Here is a 25,555-nt window from a genome sequence, read left to right as displayed (position 1 = left end):
GTTTTCTTTCCAATTTCCAAAGTCATATTTATATCAATTAACTCCCTACTAAATGACTAGTAAAAACTGAGATATTTACATAACTTTAGTGACACATTACCAAATATCTACATTTGTATAACTATCACCATATACAAAATCAAACATCATTTAAAAAAGTTATTGGAGTATTAAAAAAAAAGTTTTCAATATTTCTTTAGGCCATTTATGAATATGATTCATACTGCATCACAAAGGGGTCCACTGAAACACCTGTTGGGAGTACAAGGTCTCTACCTCCCAATACGAGTGAATGTCCACTATGCATTTTATAATATTTTAATAAAATAATAATCAGCTGTTACCTTCAGTAGTAACAATGAGATAAAAAACATATTAGATTAGGTACAGATATTCATGTTTTTAATGCTTCACACTAAGATACAAGTAAAATGGATAAAATATGAAGTAAATATCACCATTTACAGCAAGTACATGAAAGTTTTGTGTTCTTGATGATGAAATGAAAAGTAATGAACAATGTTTAACAAGTTTTCCATGCAAATGTGAACAATAAATGTTTTTGTTTTAAAAAATACTTGATTATTCTAGTAGAATAATTTACTGTATTACAAAAAAATCCTCCAAGATTAAATAAGTAACAGTGAGTGGGTCAGAACCAGTTATATTTTCATGACATTAGCCAAGATAATCTGTAAAAAACTTTGTGCTCTATCACAATGCTTTCTCTTTCAACCAATGGTTTAAAAAAACAACTGAAATACCATGAAAATTATTGTCATTTTACTCCATTTTACTCGGTAATTACTGTTGTGTTTTAAAATTTCTTTATGTAACTAGTGAATAATATGAGGGTTCATCTATACATAAAGCACATGGAAATCTGAAGAGAACAGCACTGTGGTATGACAGTTAGACTAGAGTAAATTCAAGTATAACAATACAGCTTACAATTACAATGTTTGTATGAAAGTGACAAAGTACTGAACACACATATCACTTTCCAGATTGTTTTTTAACGAGTTGCTTTACAGTTAAAAAGTTACTGTTTCACACAGGAAAACTTAATTTATGTAAGTTAATTTTTGAATACTGCTTTTTTACACATCACTTCTCTTCCAGATAAAGAAAGTTTGAAAAGTAGGTTATTATATAAACCTAAAAAAATTCAAAGATAACTTACTCTTCTGAGATCTTTCAAGTATACGTATAATGATGCTTTAAAAATTGCAGGAAAAAAAATTTAACCACACAAGAGATTGACGGTTTTTAAAATTATCTCGATATTCTCTACATTTTTAACGTCCTTAGATTCTCTAGAGTTTAAAATATTTTCATACAGTCAATAACATTAAAATCAGAGTTGTTTAAAGCCAGTAAGTTTTCTTTCCAATTGGGAGTACAAGATGTTTTAGAAAAAAATCGTTAAATTATTATTGCAAAAGAAGTAATATACTGAAAAGAAAACCCACATGTAATTAAGACATTTCCAACATTGTGATCAAACCAAGTTTTAAATTTCATGACATACAGTCTTTGTAGTAAGTAGTGTTCTGTATAAAGTTTTCATATTTATAAGACTCAAATAATACAAAACCAAATGTATCTGAAAAAAGTTATGGATAGTATATTTCTAGTGAACTGGAGAATGGTTTTAATAGATTGCTTTTCTTGATACATGTCATTTCTTTATTTTGCATACACCTCTAAAAATTATGAATACCTGTTTTCATCAACAGATCTGCCAGTACAAGTATTATGTTTACATATTACCTCGAAAACCTTGATGTTGATGTTTGTCAAAAGAAACCAAAAAACAACAGTATCCTTAGAACTAAGTGACAAACTAAAAAGGTAAAATCCAATGGCATCTTCTGGTTCTTGTCACAAATATATAAAGTTGAACCTATAAAAAAAAAAGGAAAAATATAGAATTTTTATGACAGGTGCATACTGACTATCCATTAAAAGAGATTACAAACATTATTCTTAACAGCAATGTATAAGCCACTTAGGTCTTCAAATGTTTGTAACCAATACTTTGCTGCAAATAAATATATTTAACTTGGTTCATTTTGAACTCCAATACAGAGATAATAAATTATGTACCAATACATTTAGCAATTTCAACTTTTAAAATATACTATTGCTAAAAGCTATTAACTTGATTATGAGTGCTTTCAACTTCTGAGAACTATATACTTAGACATACGTTCATGTCTAAAATAGACTTAATAACAAGTTATGACTTTATTTAATTCAGTTAGCAACTACAGCATGAAGTACATACAGGAAACATGTATCAACTTTTTGTTTTTAAAAGTTATCTACCATTGTATGAGAAATTTCAGTAGAAATACTGATTTTCAAATCAAGTGTTCTCTAGCTGCAGTATGTTTTGTAAACAACAGTAAAATTTCCAGTTACTTTCATTACTAGCTTACAAATCACCATGAGACATTTTTACTTTGACCACATGAATTCATAGAACTCCATAAATTGTAGAATCTCCCGACTTTCATGTTTATGTACTTCTATAATACTTACAAGGATTAAATCAGTCAAACTCTCAACCCAAAACCTATAATTCTACACTTAGCTGAGAACTAATAAGTGACACTATTTTATTAGCTAGACAATTAAATTGTAATATCTTACTCCATTCAATGAAAAGCAAATCTTTTCTACTTGGAAGTGATACGAATCATAGTTTTCTGAGCTAAAATATGTAGTAAACTAAGCTTGATATCAACTTGTTGTGCTATTTTACTCTCATGTTTGTATTTTTAATCCACTATGCTTAGTTTAGGCTTAAACCAATTTCAGCTTTTACATCTTGGCATGACATACAACAAAAACCTGATCCAGATAAATTCCAAGAACATTAAGATATTGATTGTTGGTTCTGAAACTTATGAGGTTATCTTTTTTTCAGAATATACAGCAAAATAAAAATTGATATTTAAATGCTCTATGTCATAGAGAAACAACTAGCAAATAATTTGTGCTCTTTCTTCTCAATATTTCTATGCTACTACTAGAAACAAGATAATTAGGCAAAAGTTATCCATACATGATAAAACATGTTTATAAGTGGGTAAAAATAAAAGGATGTGTCTCTAGATGCAAATTGGCTAGAGCACAGTGAACCATTCATAGCTAGTCAACTACATCTAAAACTCATGCAACTGGGCCCCGACATTCATATGACAGTAGGAAACAGAATGCTCCCAGTGCCAAGTCATCTACAATCTATAATCAAGCCATTTGGTGAGGGTGGGAAAGAGGATCATACCAACTTCTCCTGAAGTTCATGAGATGAAAAAAAAGCCATATTCCTGACCCATGAACAGAGTACATGATAATGTGAGAAAATCACTGATTGATCTGGGTAACCCAATATCTGGCATTGAAAGTTATAAATTTCCTATACTAAAAATGTATTTCCAAAAAACATTTTTCTCTACCCTATCTATATAGGATTTGTGAATATGACCAACCTTGTAACCATCATAGAAAAATTAGGAAATAAGTATAAATTGTACTTTTTTCATTCTAAAATTATTATAAGTTGCAACATGAAAATACAAAAGTCTCATAACATTACCTAATTATTAATTTTAATATAATGACCTTCCAGTCATGTCCCACTTACACATTACATAACTTGCATTGATGCAGTGCATGTGCACTCACATTACTGTATCCAGTAATATAAAACTTGCTTTTAGTCTTTACAAAGTGACTCTGTCTTAGCTGTGTTTTAGTGCACCAGTAGTTTCTAATATACAGTCACATTTCAATTATTATTTATATGTATATAGATAATTACTATTTAGAAATAAGTTATTAAACTTATTTTTCTTAAAATACAGAACAATAAATAAAGAAGTGAAGCAAACAATTATATCTTCTGGCTACAACCTTTGAACTCAGTTGTGGCTGGATGTAGGTTGCTAAGTTTTTAAAATTGTTAACATAGAGGATATGAAACAAAAATCTTCTTACATTTTATGTACACAGTTGAATAACAAAAAAAATCATAAATTACTGTATTTATACCACAGTATTCTATTATAATTTATCAAGCTTAGTAACTAAGTTCTATTTAGGTTTTAAAAAATAGGAAATTTCAACCAGACTAAAGACACAAACTACCTCCTTGAAATCTTGGTTTGAAAGAGCATAGTAAACTTAGTAGATTAATATGGCCAAATAAATCAATGGGGGACACACTAATCTGTCAATTGGTTATTCCCATGTCATATAATGAAGTAAGTGTATATAATAGTAGATTAATATGGCCAAATAAATCAATGGGGGATACTCTAATCCGACAAATGGTTATTCACGTCATATAATGAAGCAAGCGTATATAAGGGACAGGTTCCATAAAATGGAAATAAGTGAATGGGTCCACTGTGTTTTGATTCAGTACATAAGCCATATCTCAGCAAAATAAAAAGATATGAGGTTCTTACTTTATATTTTAACTTGTCAATATTGGTAATTTGAGTTTCTACTTTACACTTAGTATTTTGACATCACAAACATCTAATTGGAGCCAATGCTACATTAAACATACCATGTGACTCACAAAAGTTTATATTCAGGTGTGTTCTTTTAATGTTTACTTTTAAATTAAGAAATTAACTCATATATAATACTAAAATTTGAATTATACTCTAAAATTTAATATGAAAGTTGCTGAAATAAATTCATAAAATAGTAGTTCAATAAAATTTTGAATGGGAGTCAAAGAAACAAGATGATATGGGGTTTGATGAGTGACCCAACATGATAGGGTTAAGGAAACATAGTAAATATAAAATTAAAAGAAACAATAATCATTAACAGAAACAGGCTGAAAAATAAACCCAATGTTAAAATTCTGAAAGACCTGAAGCCTAGCAAACTTCAACTGGTTGAATTATAACCTCAAAAAAGACCCCAGTTCTTCCACATTTAAAAAATAAAACACAATTCATAACTAAATAACTGTAAGAAAAGAAACTGAACATTAAAATTATGTTAAAGTTCAAAATGTAAATTAGAGTTAAAATGAGAAATAATACTATGAGCAAACAAGTTGCAACAAGAGAATAAATGTTAAAGCAATGCATACAAACTTCACTAAATACCAAAAGAAAATGTGACCACATAAGGTCATGTAATTTCAAAGTATTCTTAGTGGATGTGGCATCACATAACAGAAGATAACATGTTTAAAGATTCTGTCAATAAGAACATGAAACACATAATTACACTATAATATCACACAGAATGAAAATTGGTTGTGACAGATAATACTTGAGAAATGACAAAAAAAGTATAAAATTAGCACAAACAATAGGTAAGGCTTAAAGTTCTAACAGGTACATTATTATATGTGAATCCTTTCTGGACCACAAAGGGTTCAGCATTAACCCTTTCTGGACAAGATAGACATCAGTGTTATTATCCTTTGGTTTTTCTTCTCATAATAAAAATTCTTGATCAAATTGCATGAAACTTAGCACAAACATATTAAATGGTATGTAGATTTATCTTTAAAAAGCATATAATTTCTTTAATTTTTCAGTTTATGATAATTCAAAAACAAATCAATAAAATACTTCAACTTAGACTTATTAATTAGAAAGTTTCAATTTATATATCCTGTAAGTTTGACTTAACTGATGTTAATTAACTTTTTTTTTCATATTTCATTTTGCCAATTACAGAAAAACCCTTAACACCTAAAAGGCTGTCATCGTGTGTAACATTGGCTATAAAAAAAACAACATATAATGACAATTATATATTCTAAAGTTTTGCTTTTTAAAAAAACCCAAATGCAAAAAGCAACTGATTCAGTGTCAAATGTAGCTTATAAAGCTCTAAATTTAAGTATAATACCACAGAAATGTATTCCATTTCTGATTACTTGCATTGCTATATACAGTTTATTTTTAAGATGTGGATTAAGAAGTAACTATATCATATGTGTTGCCATAACTCACCTACTCAAAGCTTGTGGAAGGCTGGAAATAATAGGTCCATAACCTTGAGCATTGTCATACAACTCAAACAGAGGAGCTGCAACAAGCTTGTAGTTCTTTGGTACAGCAAATAATGCTGAAAACAAAAATTATAAAGTTAATAAAATTTTTAAATCAAATAATGTGTATTTAATAGATAAAACAGTAATAAAGTGTTGACCTCTTTAAAACTCCAAACAAGTAACCAGTTTAAAATGTTTTAAGTTATTACACATCTCTGATAAAACTACACAAGGGAAATGAGTCTTTTTTTTTTTTACAACAAAGGTATACATATAATTATTTGTATTGAAATATACAATAAAAATAATAAAAATGAAACTCTTTCTTCCATAAAATGTGAATAATGTTTAGAGCTCTCTCTGTCTGAACCAATTCCTTTGGAAAAGTGGATTGTCAACCTTCAGAAAATAAGGGAAACTATCAGCTGTTGCATATGAAATGTCAGATTTTTAAAGGAAAATGTAAAACAAGTACAAATTTTTGTTGTTTAATTTATTTAATCACAATAAGATCCTTTAGACTTAATACACTTCTGTCAATGAGTCTTATGTTTATAAATGTCAGCTTTATAAATGGACATCCTTTGATGCAATGAAGTATTCAAAGGCACTTTCAATTGATTGTTCGTTTGCAAAGGTTTTTTTCCTTGAAAAAATGTCCAAATGTTTAAAAAAGGGATAATCTGTAGGGTAATGACCTGGTGAATATGGTGGATGAGGTAAAGTTTCATACTGGAGTTTATTTAGTTTTTGGACAATAACACATAAGACATGAAGTTGAACATTGTTATGAAGCAATGTGTGTCCACTGTGATGGACTGTTGCTGGATGTTTTCATGACAAATTTCACGCATAATTTCAAATTCACCACAATATTTCTTTGCTGTAATTGTTTCTTCTGGGTTTGAGAATGAATGATGGATCACACCTGCTGATGGCTATCAAACACTGACCATAAGCTTCTAAGGGTGAAGGATTGGTTTTGATGCTTCTTCATAATCAAGCTATTCTCCAGATTAATGTTGATTGTCATAAAGAATCCATTTCTCTGGAGAAATGAGTCATTCTTTGTTTAAGTAAGGAGAGAGAGACAAATGTCAACTCATCTTGTTTGATGGTTTTCAGTCAATTTGTGATGTACCCATTTATCAAGCTTTTTCACCTAATCAATTGCTTCAAAATGTTGGGAAACTGTTAAAAAATGAGCATTAAGTTTGTCAGCAAGTTCTCTCATGGTTTGGCAGGTAACTGATTCAACAAAAGCCTTCAATTCTTCCTCATTAATAACTATCTGAGGATGGTCTGATGATCATTTTCAAGACCTGTGTCACCATAGCAAAATCTCCTAAACCAATTCTAGCTGTGTGCTTATTAGCTGTGCTATTACTAAATGTATGACTGATATTATGAGCTGCTGTTGCCACATTGTGACAGAGCTTGAACTTGTACAAGAGAATTACATGAATATCAATTTTATCCACTGTGACAAAAATCAATACAAATATGATTTAATTTCTGAAATAAGAAAAATGAAATGAACCAGACAATATACCATATTATTCTGACAAATTTACAATAATGCTTCTCTTTCACCCACTAAAAATCGAGTTTAAAAGTTGCACATGAAAATATGACATTTTGTATGCAACAGTCCAATATTTTAATTCACTTGGTATTTTTAAAATAGCTTAATGTTAATAAAGGTAATACAGTTAGTTTTATTTCACTCCCCCCAAAATATAATGAAAAACTATCTGATAAAATTGTAACTTTGTCTCAAATATTTATCTGTCAATATGGCTTAAATAAATAAATCAAAATGGTAGTCAAATCTATATCAAAATATATCATCTACTAAACATACTTTAATTTTTAATTATATAATTTCTTGTTGTGTATAAAAATGTCCAAATTTGTATATTCTGATTTTAAAGGGACCATGATTCTACAAGTCTTCACTATTCCTGAGAAAAAAATAACATGGGATTAAAATACAAGATACATTTTACTTTATTATATTTACATATATAAAATATAAAAAGTACTTTAAGCCAAACCATATTATCCAATAACTTTTAAATCTGTTTGGGTTAATACAAAATGTATCATATTGAAAAATTGTAACTTAATACATGATTAGCTCAAAATATATGCTTTTGCACAGCTGAACATCTAATTCTGGTTGTTGTTACTTTGGCTTATTTTAAAAGTAATGTTTCTCATGTTTAAAACAGTGATTCAACACAGTCCTTTATAAGCTGGTTTTTGAATTTCATGCAAATCTACATGAGGGCTATCTGCTCTAGCCATCCCTAATTTAGTAGTGTAAGACTAGAGGGAAGGCAACTAGCCATCACCACCCACTACCAATTCTTGGACTACTCTTTTACCAACAAATAATGGGATTGACCATCACATTATAATGCCCACACGGCTGAAAGGGCAAGCATGTTTGTTGTGACTGGGATTTGAACCTGTGACCCTCAGGTTATGAGTCGAACGCCTTAACCCATCTGGCCATGCTGGGCCCAGTCTTTTGGAAATACTGTGATAATTTCATACCTGTTAACTTTCCAAATGTAAATATTTTAGTCAATAAATTCCAGCAGCAAATCAATGAGTAGGAAACCTCGCTTAGGACATTAACAGAATTTTAATCTCTTTCAATAGTACCTTTGCACTTTTTATACAATAACTCAAAGATATATAACAATATTATAATACAATGATTACTTATGTTTGCTTTGTGTAGAATTAAACTATTTCTTCAACTTTCTTAAAATATGATATAAAAACCTTGTAAAATCTCAACTATAAGAATATTTACATGTAACACTCACCAACCTTGTTTATAGTGGATCTGTAATATTTATATTTCCCTTCACTAATATAATAGTACAAAATTATACTCATTCAGTCTCTCACTAAGACCATGATGAAGAAAAAATATGAAGTTAAAGGTTCCAAAAGGAGAATAAGTGGTTAAATAGTAAGAGTAAATTTAATGTTTAGATGAGCACTAAACTGTTTATGTATAATTGTTCTAAAATTAATACCTTCTACAAGAACAGCTGCTAAAGTTCTACAATAGTAATTAGAATTAGTAACAATAGTCTTAATAGCAAACTACAAAAATTTCTAATGACAACTCTTACTTTAGCTCATAAGTTGAATAACCTTTCTGTTAACCATTTTGAAGGCACCAGTTATGTGAATTACACTACATACAACTTCAGGAAATGGAGCAGAAGTGAGATTTTTAGGAATTTACAAATGTATATTAACTCATTTTCTTTTTAATTTATTTCAACCAGTTAATGATAAACACTATCATTAAAAAGTTTGCTTGAAACTTAAACTTTACATGAAAAACTTGTCACAGGAAACAAATGTTATATAAAGTTGATTGTAGCAACTAAGGTAATAGTATACTAAAAGAAATTGTATTAATCATAAACCATGGCAGTAGTAGTTCATAATGAGATTGCCCATTTGTTCTTTTTATTATTATTGTTTCACCAGCCTACAGCAAAAACAGAAGCAAGTAGTAATACAATACACCTGAGCAATATTACTAAATGGATCACTGTGCATTGAATATGGTACATTATTAGTTATTCCTATATTTTTTATATGTTAAAACTCATAATTCCAGCATAAGACTTCAGACAGAGGATAAATAAAAAAACTGGGAAATTAAACACCTTCAAACAGGTTCAGTAAACAAGGTATGCCTATAAGGCAGGAGATACTGTAGACATTATTTATTCAAGCTACATATCCATATTATGTAATTCCAGACAATGTGGAGTCAAAATAAGAATTTGTAGTTTGAATAAATAGTCTACAGTATCTCCAGTCTTATATGCTTACTAACCCTATTTGTAGGTGTTAAATTCCCAGTTTTCTATTTATTCTATGTCTCAATAATAATAATAATCTTGTAAATTTAAAAATGTGTTTATGTTTGTCAATTAACTTTCTTATTTTTCTTTTATTTAGTTTTTATTGTTTCATTTAATATATAAAATGTAGCTGATTTCTAATTTTAAACTATAAATGCCAGATTATATACTGGTGTATTTAGCCATCTTTTACTCATTACAATGAATCTATATTCATACTGGATTTATGAAACATACAACATAAATGTTATATATCAACTCATTCTTCTTAATTATTCAGCAGACCCTTTCATGATAGGTCAGGGATGAAAGGCCATGTCATCATGTCAGTTGACTTGCATTCGAAATTTTTATGAACTTATGTCAATACGTTTAGTATCAAATTGTATATTATATTTCACACTTTAATATTATATATGAGTTAATCTATAAATTTAAAAGTAAATATTAATTTGTATGAGTTATGTGGTATGTTGAATAGAATGCTGGCTAAAGTTTGATGTTTCTGATGTCAAAATACTAAGTAAATAATTTTGTACAAATTAGAAACTCAAATTACCAATATTACTAAGCTAGAATGTAATATAAGAACCTCATATCTTTTTACATTGCTGAGATATAGCTTAGGTACTGAATCAAACAGTGACCCTGTTCACTTCATTCCATTTTTTGGAAATGGTCCCTTATATAAACTGACTTCATTATATGATAACCAATGTTTCCCTAGTGGTTTTCTCAGCTATTTTAATCTGTTAAAGGACCACTATGTTCCTTTGAACCAAGATTTCATGGAGGTAGGTTATGTCTTCAGACTGCTCAAAGTTTCATATTTTTTCAGGCCTAAATACAGCTTAGTTACTAAGCTTGATAGAATCATATAGCATCCATAATTATTTATGATTTTTTGGCTGTATTAAATGTATATATAAAACAAAAACAAAAAATGCATTTCATGTCCTCCACTTGCAAAATTTGAAAAGGCTTAGCAACCTTTAACAAGCAGTAAATAAGTGCAAAGGTCATCTTAACTAGAAAATATAGTGTTTGATATATCTTTATTTACTGTTCTGAGTTTTAAGAAATAAGTTTAAGAACTTATTTGTAAATAGTAATTATCTATATGTATGTGAAATGCATAATAATTTAAATATGACTTTATATTACAAAATACTAGTGCACTAAAATACAGCCAAGATAGGGTTACTTTGAAAGGTCTAAAAGTCAGTTTTATATTTACAGATATTGAAATGAGTGCACATGCACCATGTTGATGCAAGTTATGTAATGTTAGCCAGGCATGACTGGAGGGTAAAGATAATGAAAAATTACAAATATGTATAAATATATAAGGTTACAAGACTTATGCTACTTAGACTAAACATCTGTATTTTCGTACTATAATTTGAAGTCTTTCTAGCATTAAGAAAAGCATAACTTATATTTATTTCTTTATTCCTTTATGATAGTTAGTTACAAGGTTGGTCAAATTGATAGACCCCACATAGTTAGAGTAGAAAAAATAATAGACAAAATATAAAGTCTCACTGAAAACAAATGTTTGGAATGTATTTTAGGAGGTTTTAGAGATTACACAAATAATATTTGAGATTTTTAGTACAAATAATAGTTTTTTTATTGTAACAGGAAACTCAATTTGCAGTCAAACTAGAAATGAAACAGATTCAATACTTTCACAAACAAATCATTATTAAAACTACTATGTTGAAGAATCTGATTTTTTTGTGCACAAAAAACTTGATATCTCTTCTAAAACTCTACTGAATTTTGTGAAGATACACATATTGCATCAAATGGTTTAGTATAAATGTTTAACATGTGCAAATGTGTATACACACTTGTGTATATTATACAAAAGGATTAAGATATTAAAAATAAATATGATGCTCAAACTGTTATTCAATTGACCACATATCACTGGATTATAAAAGTTTCAGAGAATTCCAACCCTCACCTGGACAATATTGAGTTAAAAATATTTTAGATTGTTGTGTGTACATATCCATCATATGTATAATATACAGTTCACTACTTTAAGAAGCATAGTCTTGTTTTATTTTTACTTGCCCTTATATAAAGTTATTAATAGGGGATTAAATGTCCTGAAGATGGAACAACTCAAATGACAAGTGGTGAATTAAGCAATATATTCAGTTTCACATTTACTTTTAGTAAAAATGTTAAGGTTTTTATTAGGAACCTGCTCTTAAAAAAAACAATGGCATTCTAATAGTGTTAATAAATATTTATTACAAGCACCCAATAACTCAAGTGATATTTTCTAAAACAAAATCAAAATTTGGGGCATGCCTAATTTCTGCTTTTCACTAGAGATCACAACTCCACATGATCATTCTACTGCAAATTATTTGCATTGGAAAATATTTTATATTTTATCTTAAAAATAAAAAAATAGAAGTTTATTTTTGGTGCTATACTAAACATATTTATTTTTAACACACATGTACTATTATATTTTACACTTTTAGTCCTCACAAAAGTGTATTCAAACCATTTCACTTATCCTTGATGTGTAATAGACATTTATTTACTAGCATTAGTAAAGTATACACATAAAAACGATAAACAAAAAAAAAAAAAAATACAAACAAGTGAGCAGGCATAAAACTTACAAAACTAAAAATAATAAAACAATTATTATATAATATATAAGAAAGTACACATGTCAGTATCTAACCTTTTTCTGGAAGCTGTACAAGGAACAACTTCTTGTGTTCTTTAGGTTTAGTAATGTGAGGTGGCACATAAGGGTACTGAAAGTAGAAATTAGCTTAAATCAATTTCATAATCACTAAACCCATCAAGGCATCTTTCCTAAGAAAATACTAAAATATGAATCAGCATAGAAATAAATAGTAAATCACTAAACATCAACATAATACTGATAAAGCCTTCAACTATTAATAGCCTCAAACAGTCACATGAGAGGAAATCATCTTTAATAAACAAAAACTTTATTGTAAATACATTTTCAGTATACAATAACACCATACAAATACCAAACAAATATATCACTAAATGAAACATAAGAAACATCACTGAAAACTAAATAAAATCCTCTGGAGATAACAACATTCCAAACATCTACTTAACACAAGGACCGTGCATGTTAATTAAACATCTAGTCTACAAATTTTATCCCAATTTATGATCAAGATATGTCCCACCAAATTGAAAAACAATCTCAGTAAACCTGACAAGTCTTCACAGCATCCAGAAAACTACAGATCAATAAGTCTAACAAAAACAATAAGCACATTACTCAAAATAATTATCATTAGAAAACTTCTAAATTTCTTTAATAATTTAATCAGACTCATGGAAACTATAGCTGAAAATATAAATATTAATTGATGCACAGCAGCTACAATCCTCGATGTCCAGAAAGTCTGGTACAATGAAACAAGATATAAACTCACAAAATCTAAAAACCCAAAATGGCACCTATGATATATCTCCAATTTTTTAAATAACACATCCATTAAAAATTAAAGAAAACAGAAATAATTCATTTTGCTTATCTGCTGGAACATCTAAAGGCTCATTCATCATCCCTCTTCTCCATTCTCTTTGTTAATGATCTAACTCTACCTGACGAAATAAACTCATACACACAAACCTCCCAATATGTGAATGATATCATAGCATAGTGCTCCTCCAAAATTCAATGCAAGCAACCAAATACCTACAATAGCTATACCACAAAACTTTGATGTTCCAATTGAAAAGTTATGCTAAGCCCAATCTATAAATACAATTCATAATTTTTCAAAGAAAACTACCAAAAAGAATAAAAAGGAAGGAAGCAGATCCAAATCAATATATAAAAAAATGAAATAAAAGACAGAAACTGCAAAATTAATAGTAAATAATAATGATAATAGATTAACATGGAACAAGCACATTAACAGCTCTTTAGTTAAAGCTAAATCAACATACTCAAAACCTTAAAATATTATGCAAGTCAAAACAAAATTTACAATACATAAAACATTTATACATTCTAAGAAAGAATTTGATCATTACTACTTAATGCTTCAAAAAATACAAAATAACCTTCAGAATTACACATTTACACACATTAAAGAATTACACAAATCAACCAATCTTCCTTAAATAAAAGATAGATTTCATACCCTAAAAACTTAATTTAAAAAGCCAAAACACAGAAATAAAGCAACCTCCTCTTGCTTTCACCTACTAAACAACATTCCTCTTGGGTGGCAAAGAATTCTTTCACTTACCACTTGTGACATCAACAACACTATAAACAGTACCCTGTGTTTCTTTGTGAGAAAAATTATAATTGCATTATAGGTACAGTAACCATCACATATATGTAAAAATACTTAATCCAAATTCACAGCCATAAAATCCTAAGAGACTATTACAGACAGAGACATTACTGAAGAAGAGTAATATTTACTGATTAGAAATTATGTTACTATCTAGTACAAAAATACAATAAATAATTAACCACACGAGAGATGATGTGCATCAAGAAGGGGCCTCATTCATGATCACTGGAACAAAAGAAAGTTGTACCATAGCTTACTGAAGTCTCAAAAAAAGAACCCCAACCATGAAAGAAAACCCAAACAATTCCCACAAAGTCTATTCCTCATCCGTATCCACCTCTCTCCCCTCAACATTCTGAAATACAAATTTCTAGCTCTTCCCCTTACCTTTTCCTTGGTGGATAAAAGAGACAACTCTCACTGAACGTATTTGGGGAAATTCCCTCTCTCAAAATTGGTTTATTTTATTCTGATTCAAAGTATTAGACAGAATGTTGGGATGTTGTAACCTTACATATTTATAGACTGATATAAAGCTGTTAAAATTATTTCTGAATCTAAATTGTTTTATTCTTACCTAGAACTTGACATATAAAACATCATCTACATCATACAACAACCTCATTTGGCTACACTATTAAAAAAATAATAATCTTACTACAAAGAAATAGCAATTCACCCCCCTCCCCCATTTCCCAAGGCTATAAAATGGTGGATAATAAGCAAGCAAAATAAATTTAAAAAATGCTATATTAATAATAACATACTTCAAATATTTTTTTATAACATTTCAGTATTTTCTTTCTTTGATTTGTAGATCTAAAAGATATTTAAAATTGTATGGACAATTCCACAGGTTTTACATTGTGAGTATTTCTCAAAATAATTGGTCTTAAGCTGCAAGACAGAATAAATACCTGAGGAGGTTCGAAATTAGGTCTCCACCATCTTCCTACAGTATCTTCAATTATCCACTCTTGTTTGACTCCATCTTGTCGTCCCAAAATCTAAAATATAAATAAAAATAGAAAGAGAGTCAATACATAAATTTATTTTTCATATCTGATAACCTAACACAAGACAAATGTAAAAGTAATGATTAATCATATATCACATAAGTGATGCTTTTCTAGGTACTTTTTTTTGAAAGAACTGTTACAAATTTTTTGTAAAATGAAGCAATGAAAAACAATTTTTAAATCCAATATCTGAGTCTAAAAATCAAATCAGAAGATCATTTTTATGACAGAATATATCAGACTTACTGTATTTACATAAAATATTACAGATAATTTAAAAAGTTTGAAAAGCTAAAAAATTTACAACTTAACAACATTTGATTCTCATGATAAATAGTGTCACCTCATTCAATTTTTTTAATTTTTGAACAGCAAGCTAGGAATATTAATTATTTTTATACTATGAATCTGTTCATGTTTGTAAAGTTTACATTTAAAAAGAACAACATATATTAAGATAAATAGTATAGTTGTTAACAAGTACAGCATTTCTGCATTCCTGACTGCAAGGAGCATTTTGTAAAATAATAAATTGGCTAGTACAGCCGTTCACTTTATGTCACACATCAATCAAAAGTATGATCTGCTCTCTAGTTTGGGAGGGAGCCCCAAATGCCCCCACCCATTCTTCTGATGTCAATCATCTAGTAGCAATCAATATTGTAAAAGATTTTCCATACAAAATATTGTTATCAACTTACATAATTTTCATTTAACATATTTGGTTCCTAATATGGTCTTCTGTACATAATATTCCAAAGTTAAACCCTTATTTGTGTACCATCTGTGAAATGTATTTTGACCAATTATATGTCAAATCATAATGAAATCTGAATAATATAATACCACTAACCTCTAAAAGAAATGACACTTCTTTCATTTCCAATGTAAATGTACAAATACAAAAACAGACAACACTTCTGACAGTTTACAACACATAATCAAATCCAAACACAGGAAAAATAACTTCTGGTTTAGCTTCAAGACATTTTCACAATGGTCTTTAGAGGCCATTAAATTATAATTTGTCTACATTACAGTAAATACAGTTTAATAGAGACAAGATCAAACAGTATCTAACATTAAAATTAATTCATAAAGAAATAACATTCTTAACTTTGTCTTTCAATTTCACACTAATTAAAGCTGTTTACTGAAGGTATAATGTAAGCAACTTATGACTCTTGGACATGAAAAACAAAGAAGAAACTCAAGAGCAAATTAAAGCTAGTTTTTAACATTATAACACAAACTTACAAATTCCCACTTTTTTTCCATTTTCATTTTATAATGGTGCAGCTGGAAAGCTAGAAAATAGAGCTACAAGCTGGATGAGCATTTTTGAGCCCACATTAAGAGATTCACTGATACTGAGTAGTGTTGACAATACAATAATGAATATTATCAATGAACTTGGGAGAACATTCAGATTATAATCAGGCATTTGTGAAAAGGTATTTTGCAAAATTTCAAAGTATGACAAAATATTCATTGTAAAACTAGTACAGGTAATATCCAACTTATTTGTCTCATAAGTTTTCATTTAAGCTATGATAGCAATATCTGATCAAAATTATATATTTTGAACACTTTCTGGACTAGGATAATGAAATAACTGATAACCTTTGATTTTTCTTTTTTTGCACTAGAAATACTTCACCATATTGCTTGATATAAATCTAACTTATTAAATAGTAAGCAGTTTTGGCTTAAGAAAACTTGCATAATTTGATTTAATTTATCAGTCTTTATGTTGAGAAATTTCCAAAATTTTTGTTCTCAAACACTGTTCTGAAATAAATATTAAAATAATTGTGTTTTTTTTATACACAATCACTTTTAACATACTTAATATTTATTATATATTAATTTTGATAACAGATGCAGCAGTCAACATCTCCAATTATAATCATAAAATACATTATAGGAACTGAAACATATTTATTGGTGATGTACAACTTAACCTCGTAAAATAGTGACTAGTCAGAATAGGTAAAAATACTTTTGCTAAGAATACCTTGGTTAAAATTAATTCATATCTAATAAATATACCTTCTCTTCAGTAAATTATAATTTATTTTATTAATGTGTATTGTTTGAACATGATACACTTAACAATATTCAATAAATAAAAATGAGTCAATACAAAATCTTGCCATAACCTAACATACTTTCTAAACATAATAAAGCTTATCTGATACATTTACATAAATATAAACTTTGTTGCTTTACAAATTTAATTAAAAAACACTGTTAGGAACAAGAAAAGAAACCTCTAAATAAACTATAAAAATTCCCAGATCTATGGTTTGTTTGTAAGTCTTTTAAGCTTCCCACTAAAGTATATCTTTTCACTTTCCTATAAAAACCATAATTTACTTCTCATACCACTTCATACATTCTTCTTATAATAAATAGCTTATAAGCTGCCATCTTCAATGATATTTAAATTTTGCCAGTAGCTATTTGAAAGCTGACCTACATTAATAGCTGTTCAAAGTACTCCAACTTCAGAAAAAGAGAAGATAAATCATGTGAGAAACAGCTTTGAAAATTAGATTCTCATGGAAAGATAGTTTCTTAGAAAATGTAAACCTGTGCTTGAGATGGGCTTCAGAACTAAAAATACATGTAAATACACTGTCCACAGGTGAGACTCCTCAGAGATGTGGAGAAATATGAGTTTGTATATTTATTTCATTTATCTCTGCAAATTACTTTAAGTAATTGTTACAAAATAGCAAATATTAATTCTAAACTGTTTTGAATACAAAATCACTGAATTAAAGTTAATATTACAGTATTCCCTCGCTATTCTCGGGGGTTACGTTCTTTACCCCACGTGAATACCGAAAAAACGGCGAATATTGGATGCAGTTTTAAAACTTCTATGTATGAGATTATATACGGTACTAAATGCTTCCCAGACACTTTCTAAAGACACTTTTTACTCATTAATACAGTAATAATGTAGTAATATTGCATGCAGTCATGTATTTCACTAATGTAGTAATGATAATGTAAACACATTTTAATTTTGTACTGCAACAATATTTTAATCAAAAAGAAACGTACATAGTATAGTCACCCATACTGTATTACTGTTCCGTAAAGTCATTTTCTATGCGTACAACACATGTATTAGAATTGACAGAAAGTGGAACAAATTTAAAGGCAAACTTAGACAAATAAATACAGTACGCACAGTTCAGGTAATAATAATACAGTACAGTACAATTCAGTAATAATTGTTTGATAAAGACGTCAATCGATAAAACTGCTTGAGAGAGTAAATACAGACATACCCTCAAAAAGCGCTTTTAGTCTCTATGACCTACAAAAACCCGGTTTACCGAGCATTCGTTTTTATGACGTTATGACGCTAGCCTGGTATACCGGCATACGATGTGATAGGGTTAAGAGCCTAACCCGCGAATATGTGGGGCCGCAAATGGGGAACCGCGAATAGGTGAGGGTATACTGTATTCTTTTTACTTAAATTTTGAAATTTAATGTACAAGTGAGTACGTGACACCAAAAGGCATTCACCAATTTGGAAAGGGTTAAACAGATGATATAATGTAGTACACATACTACTGCAAGTAGTTGGTAAACTGTAACTGGAGACAATTTGATGTCAAAAGTCTTTACATGCTAATTTACTACAAACTGAGATTCAAATGCCTGAAAACTATATGTCTATGCTACTATACAACCCTAAACTGTGTCAGCAAAGTTGACTAAGTTACAAACATAAATTGTTTGTTTGTTGTTGGGTACAAAGTGGAACAATGAACTTTCTATGCTGTGTCCACCATAGATACCAAAACTTGATCTTAAGCATTTTAAGCCCACATACTTACTGCTAAGCCACCAGTGTGGAAAGCATAAATTATAATTTGGGTTAACAATCTATCTTTGTAAGTAGCCAACCTGCTGAAACTTTTCAATAGCCAATTTAAGCAATGACCTACATTCTTATACTGTACATGCAGCACAAATCTCATAATTTTTTGCACTACAACAAAAAATTAACCAGATTTTATCAACCTTCAACAAACATCCAAAAGGAATAAAAATATGCTGAAATTTATGTTGTTATAACTAAAGTTTAGTGATTACTGGAATTAATGGAATACACTAGTTCACTATCCTCACAAGAGTTGGATAGTTGGGATAATCAAAAATAGTATAAATTAGAAATAAAAGTTTTAATTGGTTATTTTCATAAGTCACAATACTAATTGTTTAAGCTTAACAACCTTAAATTATTGAAAAATAATAATGAGAAATTATGATTAAAATACTTTCATTATATGGATGGGTAAAAAAAATATCAGATATTAATTTTAATTACTTGATTATATTAGTTAATTGAGTTAATTATCCAGCTTTAGTTACATCACACATCAAACCTGTTCCCTTGCATCAACAGTCATTCTTACATAATAATTATGAACTAAAAATACTTACTTCTGCCATTAACCTCTTCAACCCATCAACTTCATCTTCACCAGCATCAAGCTCCCCACCTGGTCTGTACAAAAAAGTAAGAATGATTAGTGGTGTGTGTATATATATACATGGATACACAGTTCTTCTGATTTCCTACATATATGTAAATCACCTACACTTCCTGTGATAGTGGTTGTTATATATCAAATATACCAGGTGTTTTTTTCTACTTTTAGTTTTGAAACAACATTATAAATTCATCAAATTTTTTTTAAGTATTCACACATATACGTGTTCAGCAAATAATGTTTCTATTTTATCACTAGTTTATATTCTCCTTCCTTCAATTCACTTCCATGAAAAACACAGATTTAGCTTCAAAATACATACTTGACCTAACCTTTAGTCAGATATAAGTGCAACTTGGATCTGAAGAAAATGAAATCAAACCATAAGACCAAGATACATTCATTTCATCAACAGCCAGTTTAAGCACTGACCTACATTGTTATACTGTAAGTATTGCACAAATTTTTAATCCTCTATAGATGTCCTGTAGTTAGACAAATGGTACAGAGCTATCTTTTTCAAATGCTCTTTAGTTCCAAATTTGTCTCAAAAAAAGTCACATTGTTAATTTAGTTGGAAAATACATATAAAGATCATACTTATATAAATTTTAAATCAATTATTGTTACATTATACAATCTATTAATCACCTAGCATTTACAATTAACAGCAGTTACAACATTACACCATAAACACATACAACTATTGTGACTTTACAATAAACAGTCCAGAAATAAGCACCATTCATACCAAAAAAAATATTTAAGATGCTTAACATAACATCATAAAAATATCTTCACACTTTAAACAATGTGTACCTGTTCTGATTACCAAACATGTTCATAAACAAGATTAACTCATAAAACTTGTCTGATCTATATAAACAACAGCAAATTTCCCCAAACAGTTTAAAGATCTTGGTCATTCACTACTAACTAATAATTCTCTGACTCCTCTATTATTGTGCATTTACATTAATACAAATACATATATGACTAATATTAATTATAATAATCCTCATTCATTTACTAAATTTCATCATGGTAGTATCTTTACCCATACACTGTGTTTAGACTAACACCACCTGAAGTTTCATACATTTTGAGCAATTTTTACTGATGTGCAAGTTCTTAGTAAACCTGATAACAATACTTTCAGCATGTCATGAACAATCTACACCACATGCCATGTTCTTGTAACTTAAAACACAAACTTTCATCAAAGTACCTAAACCTGTAGCAAAACAAAAAAAAAACAGTTTTATAAAGCTATTCTGAAACTCAGCTTATGTTCCAAGTTTTATTTTAATATAAAAATCAACCTACATAAGTTTCATGAAGTACTTAACATCCTCATTCATTAGCAGATTGCTTCAAGCCATTAGCAACCACACCAATATACCTGCAGTATTTTTTCATGTCTCCAGTTTTTACTGAGTTCTTTTCATCCTCTATCCATTTACATTTCACTGAGTCCCTAGTGTTCCCCATACAAGTACAGTTTTATCAATAATTGAAACACTATGTCCTTGTATTCAGTAATAACACCTTAGTACCAAACATCAGTTTCATCAGTGTATAAGCATTTTAATTGATTTTTAATGTCTTCATATTAATAACGTTCAGCCAATGTACAAACATTTTACTGTGCCCTTTTCAAATTCCATCCATGTGTAAAAATTTGTGAAATCCTTAAAACACTAGCTCCAAAACAGGTGTCAATTATAATAGGTTCTAGCACTCTCATCCAAAAGAATGCATAAAGTTCTTAAACAACCTTCTTGTATGTCCTATTTTCCAATAAATTCTCAGTAACATACAGATCTACCTAATTCTTCATGAGTAACTTTAGCTATGCATCAAGATTAATCTAGATATCAGAAATATTTCCTATAAACATCCAATATGGAAAAATTATTTTTACTTACAGTTTAAAAAAAGTAGTTCCAAGTTGTAGCAGAAGTACGTGAGGTAGGCCATGTTCATGAACCAAAAGAACACCTTCTACTGAGTGCCTCATTCCAATTTTGTCAAATTCATCTTTCATTCGTTGGAATCTTTCAGGTACAGAGCCATCTTTTTCATACAAAGGTTCTTTAGTTCCAAAAGTATAGTTAGTCAAAGGATACCTGAAATTATGTTTTACAAAGTAAGAAGAATAAAATATTTTATTCAATACTTCAAATAGCTATTTAAAAGCAATTATTAATGTTATCAAAAAATTTCATTCCACTATAAATCAACAATATACAAAATCCTATGCATCATATAATATACAGTGGTAAATGTTCCTCACGAAATGTTATCCACTGCAGCTGTTCTCAATTTGTGGTCTACAGACTGCTTTCAGATGATCTATGGAAAGGTGGCATAAATGTGGAAAGGATGTGACACTAGAGTTTAGAAATAGGGAAATCCAACCTTTGAGTAGTGATAGCCTTGGTTATTATCACTTAACAGATTAATCAAAAATAACATTTCTAATTACTTCTATTTTAAACTATTCCAACCATTGTTTAATCAAAATTATTATCAAATCAATTATCACAAGAATAGTCAACTAATAAAAACTAATATTCCTGATTATTACCATTTTCTATTACTTGAACAATCAAGTAATCTGCTGTCAAGAAAGTAATCAACTATTTGAAGCTAGAGTTTCTTACTATTACTATTTTTAATTATTTCACCTATCCAAGTAATCAAATATTGCTATTTTGTTTTTTTGTTAAGCACGAAATAATATACCTGTCTAAATGCACTTTGTTCAAATTTACCTTAATAATTTTTATTTCAAGTTTGGTCATTTGGTTGAGAGATGAGCTTGTTATTCAAGAGTCTTAGGTTTGACTTCCATTACTATTAAACATGCTTATATTACTGTTATGTTGCAACAAGTTCATGACATTCTTTTCATATTTTATAATATTTCAAAATAATTTACACAAGACTTTTAAAACTTAACTCATGCATTCAAATATTTAATAAACATTTCTTTTATTCAGCACTTTTCAATAGTTTTGTATTCAAGAGAAAAGTACTTAAATTTGCTTTTTTTATATTATTGGCAACTTTTATAGCAAATTTTGTGAATTACCAGAATGAAAAACATAAAAAACAACAAGGTGCATGTATTTGTACATTTTAAAAATATTTCGAAGCTATAAATAATTCCTCTTTGAAAATTTATGAATACCTAAAACCATAACTGAGGCTAAAATTCCAATGAATTATCAATTGCAACTTAAGATATGATTACATCTTTATAACTATCAAACAATTAAGTTCCATCAGTTATGACAACAGGCAACCAACAAAGCACTTCTGCAAAGATTTTCCACACTTGTAGCTATCCTCACCTCATTTAACCTTAACCCCATACACCATTTAACAATATTGCCCCATCTGCTCCTCTGTCTAACTAAAAATATGACAGTACTTGAAGCTAACAACTGAAGCTTACACATGGTACAGCTGTACTGTAGCATGCAACAACCCTTTACCAACAGGAGTGTAACACACCATCCTAGAGCAGGTGACTCCTATACTTTTAGGGTCTTATAATCACTTTGAAATTAGGAAAATACCAATCTACTAAAAGTGAGAATAATGGGCTTTATATGTTAGAAAGTGTAAGTTTCTATTGGAAATATAGGAAAATATCAACTTCTAATACAATACCTTACCTCCATTCATATAACAGTAGAATCCCACATTGAAATGGCAGAAGGACTGTGCAAAATTTACTTAGATAAATATCCTAACATATAGAGTCACACCTGTGATAGACCACACCCCATCTGTATCAGGTATACTATTTACCCATTGTAAAGATACGCATTAAATAAGGCAGAAAAATACATTTGTCCAATCTGTAAACAGATCTACCAGATGGTGTAAAGTGGCTAGAGCACATCAGACCATATTTGGTGGGGTCAACACTCCAGTCCAAAACCAGGTAGCATTAGGTATGTGTCTTCTAGACCAAGTAGGAGGAGGATCACAACTATTTTCACCCCAAGCCCAGAAAGCAACTCCCAATCTGATAAACCAGAAAGGGCACATATATACAGACCTGGTACATAACCAACACCAAAACACCTGACATCCAGGCAATGGTAAGGAAAAGTAAGAATGATGAATCAACTTTAATCCAAAACTAGGTAGTGTTGTGAATCTTTCATCCAGTCCATGGTAAGAGGAGGATCCCTAAAAACCATGTGTGAGGAATTATTTTAGCTGATCCCACATGGATCATACACTAGTAGACTATCTGGTAACTTACAACCAGCTGAAGGGGTGAACTACATGTGGTGAATTCATCATGTCAAAAACCAAACAGTACTGGAAAATTTTCTTCTAGTCCACTGTAGGAGTAAAATACCAACTACACCAATTCCCTACTCTTGATCATGTGGAAGCAGTTTCACCCAGCAGGAAGTCTCTATGGTCCACCATTCCAGTGGATAATAGCTGGTAAATGGCAAGGTTTCTGTTACTCCACTGGAAATGGGTATGTGGGAACAATACAGCTAGGAGTCCAAAAGAATGCAACACTGAGACATTGCATGACCACAAAAACCCTATTTTGAAAAGTTCCTGTTTATTCTTTATTCAACTAGGATTGGAAGGGATGGGCAAAATTCCCCACACTCCTTGGCTCATGATAGTCCATGAGACCTTATTAAAGAAGCAAGATACTACAAGGAAACTTCAAGCAGTTTTGTGGAATAGCACATCTCATTTGTGAACATTATAGCCTGTAAGGTCATATGGTGTGGACTTAAAAGTATACCTAGAAAGGCACCACTCATTACAGAATATAGAATAAGGCCATTATAAAAAAGGTAAGAGATAAAAAAGTGAGAATTTACCCATTCAGAATCTATACAGGTCATGAAGAAATGCAATGTGTGTCAAATGATAGGCCAATGAGAAAAGAGATGTCCACATGATACAAGTAATACATGACAAATGTGAGGTGTAGTCCACATGCCAGCCCACACATTTTCCTCTAATAGACACAGAAGTGAGCAGCCAAGGGAAGAGTGAGACAACATATCTGGTGAGGAGCTGCAAAAGCAGAAGGGATAAAATGGCTGTTGAAGTCCTTATCTTCACAAACAGATTCTCCACAAAATGAGAAACCTTAACTCTGCTCAGAAGAGGTAACATATTGCATGTGAGATTCCAATTTTCATTGCACTAAGACAAAGATCTCCAACAAAAGTCTGGAGTCCAAAGCCACAGTAGTGTTAAATGTGGCAGGATCTATACTAGAAATATTAGTTGTTACATAAAACTGAAAATTCACCACTTGGAAAAAAAATAAAACATTTTCTCCATAAAATAAATAATGACAAACTTTGTGTTGTCAAAAAGAATTCACAAGAAACACAAAGCACTATGTAATGAGCAAAAATTTTGTTTGACTGCACTCATGAATGCTAAATCAAGAAGTAATCATATTACTTTTAGAATATAAAGGAACTAGCTGCACCAAGAGGGTTTTTAAGCCCTCATTTGTATGCTACAGTGCAGTTATACCATGTGTAAACACAGAAAGGTTGATGAGAATATCAACACCAGTTGCAAGTGAAAATTGCACATATATAGGACAGCAAAAATTGAGGAAAGCTATTACATGGGGTATCATACTGGGAATATTGCTGTCAGCAAGAACACTTTACTAATGAAACAACACATTTCTACCAATGTAAGTATGAAC

The 25,555-nt window shown here is 29.8% G+C and overlaps 1 protein-coding gene across 1 annotated transcript in view; it reads right to left on the bottom strand.

The window, feature by feature from the left end:
* Positions 1–378: 378 nt before the first annotated feature.
* LOC143249239 (cleavage and polyadenylation specificity factor subunit 5-like) overlaps positions 379–25,555 on the bottom strand; it is a 31,696-nt gene continuing 6,519 nt past the window's right edge. The window contains exons 2-7 of the mRNA XM_076498732.1: positions 21,756–21,956; positions 19,778–19,841; positions 15,203–15,292; positions 12,665–12,740; positions 6,003–6,117; positions 379–1,906 (exon numbers count right to left, since the gene is read on the bottom strand). Coding sequence (XP_076354847.1) covers positions 1,885–1,906; positions 6,003–6,117; positions 12,665–12,740; positions 15,203–15,292; positions 19,778–19,841; positions 21,756–21,956 — 568 coding nt within the window. The 3' untranslated portion in view covers positions 379–1,884. The remainder of the gene's footprint in view (positions 1,907–6,002; positions 6,118–12,664; positions 12,741–15,202; positions 15,293–19,777; positions 19,842–21,755; positions 21,957–25,555) is intronic.

Source organism: Tachypleus tridentatus, chromosome 1 (genome assembly GCF_004210375.1).
Source record: "Tachypleus tridentatus isolate NWPU-2018 chromosome 1, ASM421037v1, whole genome shotgun sequence".
NCBI classification, from domain to species: domain Eukaryota; kingdom Metazoa; phylum Arthropoda; class Merostomata; order Xiphosura; family Limulidae; genus Tachypleus; species Tachypleus tridentatus.
This window is presented reverse-complemented; position numbering and strand designations above follow the sequence as displayed.